Source organism: Danio aesculapii, chromosome 9 (genome assembly GCF_903798145.1).
Source record: "Danio aesculapii chromosome 9, fDanAes4.1, whole genome shotgun sequence".
Classification (NCBI taxonomy): Eukaryota; Metazoa; Chordata; class Actinopteri; order Cypriniformes; family Danionidae; genus Danio; species Danio aesculapii.
In genome coordinates, this window is record NC_079443.1 from 56,966,858 (window position 1) to 56,974,357 (window position 7,500).

At 35.5% G+C, this 7,500-nt stretch overlaps 1 protein-coding gene across 1 annotated transcript in view; it reads right to left on the minus strand.

The window, feature by feature from the left end:
- Window positions 1–7,500, minus strand: part of slc38a11 (solute carrier family 38 member 11) — an 18,467-nt gene that overhangs the window by 5,631 nt on the left and 5,336 nt on the right. The window contains exons 3-7 of the mRNA XM_056465082.1: window positions 5,528–5,602; window positions 3,655–3,789; window positions 3,504–3,569; window positions 2,633–2,739; window positions 1–17 (exon numbers count right to left, since the gene is read on the minus strand). The exon at window positions 1–17 is cut by the window's left edge and continues 63 nt beyond it. Of these exons, the coding sequence (XP_056321057.1) occupies window positions 1–17; window positions 2,633–2,739; window positions 3,504–3,569; window positions 3,655–3,789; window positions 5,528–5,602 (400 nt within the window). The remainder of the gene's footprint in view (window positions 18–2,632; window positions 2,740–3,503; window positions 3,570–3,654; window positions 3,790–5,527; window positions 5,603–7,500) is intronic.

Below are 7,500 nucleotides of genomic sequence, written 5' to 3' on the forward strand. Positions count from 1 at the left end.
ATGGACAATAAAGAGACCTGGAACAGAGGAAACGAGTGTGTGTTATTGTAAGAGAAATAAACAAATAAGCCAAAACTGAAGGTTTTTTTATCATCCAAATTGATGCATAGCCTATTTACTGTAAAGAATACTGTAAATAACTTGAAAGTGAGTCTTCCATATACAGTTCAAGTGAAAATTATTACCTTCCTGTGAATTTTGTTTTCTTTTTCAAATATTTCCCAAATGATGTTGAACAGAGCAAGGAAATTTTCACAGTATGTCTGATAATATTTTTTCTTTTGGAGAAAGACTTATTATTAGTCCCCTTAAACAATATTTAATTATCAGTTGTCTACAGAACAAACAATCCACTGTTACACAATGACTTGCCTATTTACCCTAACTTGCCTAATTAACTTAATTAGCCTAGTTAAGCCTTTAAATGTCACTTTAAGCTGAATACTAGTACCTTAAACCAGTGTTTCCCAACCCTGTTCCTGGAGGCACACCAACAATACATATTTTGGATGTCTCCCTCTTCTGACCCATTAACTTCAGGTGTTGGAGTCTCTTCTGATGTTATGATAAGTTGATTCAGGTGTGTTTGATTAGGGAGAGGTTGAAAATGTGTACTGTTGGTGTGCCTTCAGGAACAGGGTTGGGAAACACTGCCTTAAACAGACCCGTAGCTAGCCTTTTGAAAGGAGTGGTTACTTTTTTTTCTCAAAAGTGGACCTTTTTTAATTTATTTGCGTCATTTTCTATAAATTACGAGGTTCAAATGCTGCATTTTAGTAACATTTTAAGCACTATTTTTTTTTTGGATTAGCTTGTCAGATGGTGATCATACTTTTTGATGCAACAAAAATATTTCCTACATTTTTGTCAAAGTGCTTACCTTACCATACTATTTGTTTATTTACAAATGTGCAAGTTATTAGTTTTATAAATAATGTAATGAGATTAGAATTTTAAATTAAACATTTTGAACAAAGAAATATGACAAAAAAGTATTATCATGTATCATAAAAAAAAACTATTAGGAATTTGTTAAAACTAGTTTTAAATTAAAAACTTTAGCCTATAGGCAAATAACAAACTGGTCAGCTAATTTCCTCAGCCAGAATTTGTCCATTTGAATAATTAAACATTTTATTTGTCTTAAAGCAGGGGTGTCCAAACTCTGTCCTGGAGGGCCAGTGTCCTGCAGATTTTAGCTTCAGATTTTAGCTCCAACTTGCATCAACACACCTGCAAGGATGTTTCTAGAAAGCCTAGTAAAGCTGCGGTCACACTTGACTTTTCTTCCCATAGACTTCCATTCATACGCATGCGAATGCGTCAGACCGGAAACGCAGGGTCATGCGTCAAGTTTCGCATGTCGCTGCAGTACAAAGTTCAAGCTTGGTGAACTCTGACCTGCAAAATTGCATCACTTTACTGCGTGAGACCAATCAAGGATCAAAACATGACCTCTCTGGACAGAAATTTAAAACATGGAGCAATCGCTCGCTTTTTTAAATGTCTAATAAGCTTGTTTAATCCCGCCCCTTTTCGCAGAGCAGTACGACAGAATTTCGCACACACAAAGCCCAGTGTGACCGTAGCTTAAGAGCTTGATTAGCTAGCCCAGATGTGTCTGATTGGGGTTGGAGCTAAAATCTGCAGGACACTGGACCTCCAGGACCGAGTTTGGACACCCTGTCTTAAAGCCTTCTTCTATTGGTTATTAATTTACGATTTGACATACTGTCAAAAATGGGACAAATCAACAATTCTGAACTTTGTCAGTATAGGGGTGGGTCTACCCGAACCCCCCTTGGCTACGGGCCTGTTGAAGAATATCTAGTAAAATATAATGTACTGTCATCAAGCCAAAGATAAAAGAAATCAGTTATTAGAAATGAGTTATTAAAACTATAATGTTTAGAAATTTGCAGAGACTGCATGGTTCCTGATTATAGGGTGGGTCATCTCACCTGAGACCCATCATGTGGCACCTATAAAGAGTCCAACATTTGGCGTGAGAGAGGGGCTCAATTAGCCGGATCTTTCAGCCTGTCGTTTTGATTATTATAATATTTTAGATGATGAGCAGAGTTCTCTACCATGCACACTCACTTCACCACTGACTTCCAGTTATACTGACTTGGTTGCTTAACTATCCTTTTCTAATTATGCTTTTTGTTAATAAATTATGTGTCTTTACGATTCACCTGGTCTACATTGTCTCCCTTATGTTACAATTTTGAGCTGGTTGTAACGTGTTGAAAAAATCTTCTCTACGTTAAACAGAAATTGGGGAAAACATACAGAGGGGGGCTAATAATTCAGGAGGGCTAATAATTCTGACTTCAACCTTGAAAAGAATAGTTCACCCAAAAATGAAGATTGTGTAATAATTTACTCAGACTTTACTTGCTGCAAGTTAGTTATGTTAAACACAAGATGATACACTGAAGAAAGCTGAAAACATGAAACCACTGACTTCCATAATAGGAAAAACAAATACTATGGAGGTCAATGGTTACAGGTTTCAACCTCTCTTCAATATATTTTCTTTCATGTTCAACAAAACAAAAAAAAACTAAACTCCAAATATAAATCAGTATAAAAATCAGTAAGGTATTTGATAATACAGGTACTTCACCTTTCCCAGCTTCGCTATATCTCTATAGAGAGACAGAGGCAGTGTGAAGAGAACAGTAGACATCGCGATTACAAAATGTCTCTCTGTGAGAATGTTTCCAGGACCAACTGAAAACAGAAACAATAACATAAACGGTTGTAAATCAGTACATTTATTGAGAGCATGACACTTATAGGTGAAATAGGTGAAATTAAATTTCATATTTAAGTCCCCATACTTTGTTGGAAATGGGGAAAAAGCTAGATATTTTCTGACACCAAATATTTTAGTAAATAAAAACTAAAATTTAAACTACTGTTCAAAAATCACTTTAGTATAATATACATTATTAAAAGTCACAATAAATAAACCCATTAAAACTAAATGCACTGTAAAAAAATCTGTACATTAACAGTTTCCTTGTGTTGTGATTCACAAGTGTTTTATCTTTATTTATGGTTGTGAATTGCATTATGGGATGTTGATCTCTGCTCTGTTGACTTTTGATGTTGAAAATTCAACAAAGTGACTTTTATTGACATTTTATTAGTTAGAAATAATATAATGTATAAAAAATAATTTATATAGAGAAACTTTAAAATAACAGAAAAAAGTTCTGCCAGTTTATTACAAGGTTTTTGTAGCGTAATTTACAACACCAACCCAGACAATATGTCACTGTAAACTATTAGAAATGTGTTAGTTAAAGTGTCAGAGAGTTAGGGTATTAACTGAGAAATGAATAAAAATATTAATTTTCAAAAGGAGGCACACATTTATGCTGAGCACTGTTATTTATTGCTTTATACAATATATTTTAAGCATGCAGACCACTGGAACCACCAAATAAACGACGACCCCTTATAAGCAAACGTGCATAAAAGTCACTCACCTCCTGGAATTCTCATGAATACTTTAGTAAGTGTATCTCCTGCGATGATGTTGTAGCTGATCATTGCTGCATGTTGGATCAGAAATGCAACAAATATTCACACAAATGCAACTAAAGGTCATTTTTAGGACAGAAAGAAGATGTTTATTACCAATGAATGGATAAAGAAACTGTAGAACCGACACAGTGATGTATCCTATCTGGCCAAATGTGCTTTGAACCAGGGATTGGTAACTGTGAGTGCCGGACAGATTCCCACCTCTGACCAGAAGGATGATGGAGTAATCTGTGGAAAGACAAAAAAAAAATTAAAATACTAGTATCGCTATACTTGTGGGGACATTTGGTTTGCATAATGTAAGGAATACAAGGAATACACACACATGAAGTACACCAGCGTTGGCTAAGTTACTTCAAAAAAGTATTTGATTACTAATGACATCATTAAAATTGTATTTATATCAAAATTAATTACCATGTTTGAAAAGTAAATCAGTAACTCAATAAGTTATTTAATTACTCAACACACACAAAAAAATCAATGCATAAATGTACTACATAAAAATCTCAATGCTGCATAAACAATTTTTGACTTTTTTAATGTTTGATCATCTTGTTTAATCCCGCCCATTTTCACAGCGCCGTATGACAGAATTTCGCACGCACAAACTCTAGTGTGACCGCGGCATTACTAGGCTTTCTAGAAACAAACATGCAGGTGTTGAGGCAAGTTGGAGCTAAAACCTACAGGACACTGCCTCTCCAGGACTGAGTTTGGACACCCCTGTACTAGAGCATAGGTCTCAAACTCAATTCTTGGAGGACAGCAGCTCTGCACAGTTTTGCTCCAACCCTCAAACACAGCTAATCTAGAAGTCTTGAACACCTTGATTAGTTGGATTAGCCGCGTTTGATTAGGGTTGGAGCAAAACTGTGCCGAGCTGCAGCCCTCCAGGAATTGAGTTTGAGACCTATGTACTAGAGATACTTGCAGATGTGTTGAAGCAAGTTGGAGCTAAACTCAGCAGGACAGAGTTTGACACACCTGGGGCCTGTTCCATGAACTAAGCTTACAGAAAAAGCCAGGCTTATTTTGATAAGTCAGGTTTATTAATGGTGGATTCTGTTTCATAAATCAAATTTACGATAGTTTAAACTCAGTTACTCTGCCAACTTATGCTGGGAAACTAGCCTGGTCCAGGGCAGGTTAACTCTTAGGCTAAGTCAAGTTCAAGCTTAATCAAAGTAATGTTAACATTCGCCTGCCGTAATTTGGTGCCATTTTATTTCACTTAACCTCTCATTAATGATTAAAACTTTATAGTCATTTAATAGTGAATACATACAGTTTAGGTCAGAATTATTAGCCCCCCTTTCATTTATTTTTATTTTTTTAATATTTCCCAAATGATGTTTAACAGAGCAAGGACATTTTCACAGTATGTCTGATAATATTTTTTCTTCTGGAGAAATTTTGGCTAAAATAAAAGCAGTTTTTGATTTATGAACCATTTTATGGACACAATTATTAGTCCCTTTAAGCAATTTTTTTTCGATAGTCAACAGAACAAACCATCGTTATACAATAACTTGCCTAATTACCCTAACCTGCCTAGTTAACCTAATTAACCTAGTTAAGCCTTTAAATGTCACTTTAAGCTGTATAGAAGTGTCTTGAAAAATATCTAGTCAAATATTATGTGCTGTCATCATGGCAAAGATAAAATAAATCAGTTTATCTTCAACTGTACAGTATATAGCTAAGTACACCCCAAATCCCTGCTTTTCTTAACCACTTTTATGAAACATATACATACATATATATATATATATATATATATATATATATATATATATATATATATATATATATATATATATATATATATATATATATATATATATTTATATATATTTATATATATATATATATATATATATATATATATATATATATATATATATATATATATATATATATATATATATATGAAGCATGTGCATTTGCATTGTGCATAAATTACCTGTAATGAAGGCAACCAGAATAAGCAGCAGAAGACCCATTGGTAGCCCAGCTTGACTCATCGAATATGGTAAACCTATAGAGGAATTAAACAGGAGATCAGAGATCAGTGCTGGACTTGTTTACTCAAAAAAGCATACATGGTTTGGAAATTGCATGGCTTGGATAGTCATTTCACGAGTTCACACTCACAGATATTTGACTGAATAAAATATGCGCATTAGGCGTGCAGGCTGGGGAGAAGGCTCTGAGCTCGGGAAGACACCCTAACTCGTGTTATTCCCCTTATCAGGATAAAGAGAGATAGGGTCCGAGCGCAGTGTCTAGCCTGGCTCCAGAACGCTCCCCCCTCAGATTTAAGTAGGTATCTGGTTTAATAGTGTGGAGTTGGGGTGGTGGAGGGATGCTGAAGTCAAGAGAAAAACTGAGGTATGACGTGTTTGACTATTTATAGGGGTTTGCTCTTGAGCTGATTGGATAATAGAATGATTGTCTGTGATGAATTAGCCTTTTCAACGACTGATTGCGTTCCTCCAGAAATTTGTTTATTAAACATCACTTAGTGCAGTTTTTCTCAACCAAGTTCTTGGAGGACCACAAGCTCTGCACAATTTCTATTTCTCCTTAACCAAATACACCTGATTCAGGTCATCAGCCCATCAGCTCAGTGACTGAAAGACCTGTAATGGGTGTGACAGACAAAGGAGACATCCTAATGATGCATTGTTGGTGGTCCTCAAGGAACGTGGTTAAAAAAAACACAGATTTGGTGTAACTAGATACACAAACACGACATTCTGGTGGAAAAGTTAGACACATTTATCACAGCCAAAACTAAGGCAATAGTCATATTCCAGGATGTGCAATGTTGAGTTGGATTATAGATAAACCACATGTAAAACATATGAGATTTGAGGAGACGCTGCAGAATTTAACTACAATATAGTGAAAGTTAATCATCTGCATGTGACTATGTGAGAATTTTAAGAGCATTTAAAGCATTTTATTAATACAAAAAGAAGTTTAATAATGATTCATTTTATTGAATTAGTTATATGATAAAGACTATTGATTCATTTATTTTCTTTTCAGCTTAGTCTCTTTCTTAATCTGGGGTCGCCACAGCGGAATGAACTGCCAACTTATCCAGCATATGTTTTACGCAGTGGATGCCCTTCCAGCTGCAACTCATCACCGAGAAACATCCATACACACTCATTTACATACACTACGGACAATTTAGCTTACCCAATTCACCTATACTGGATGGTTTTGGACTGTGGGGGGAAACTGGAGCACCCAGAGGAAACCCATGCCAACACAGGGAGAACATGCAAACTCCACACAGAAAAGCCAACAGACCCAGCCGAGGCTCAAACCAGCGACCTTCAGCCACCGTGCAGCCCTGATTAAGACTATGCAATGTTATTTTACATTTTAATATTCAAATTCTGTCCGACTCTCCCCGGAAAACCATAAAGCACAGTTTGTTTTACTTTAATATTTGCTACATTGTGTTTATTCATGACTGTAGTTTGTTCATTATATTTATATAATATATATATAAAATATATATATAAAATTGCATAAATATAAATTTAGATTTCACTTTCCTACAAAACCATTCCAATCAATCTAAATACAGCTATTTAAATCATCTGGTGAAAATGTATTTATAATTGCAATAATTACTTAGCGACCACTATATTAGGCACACCTGTCCAACTGCTTGGTAGCGCAAATTTCTAATCATCCAATCGCATGGCAGCAACTCAGTGGATTTCAGCATGTAGACATGGTCAAGACCATCTGCTGCAGTCAAAACTGAGCATCAGAATGGGGAAGAAAGGTGATTTCAGTGACTTTGAACATGGCATGGTTGTTGGTGCCAGACGGGCTGATCTGAGTATTTCAGAAACTGCTGATCTACTGGGATTTTCCCGCACAACCATCTCTAGGGTTTACAGAGAATGG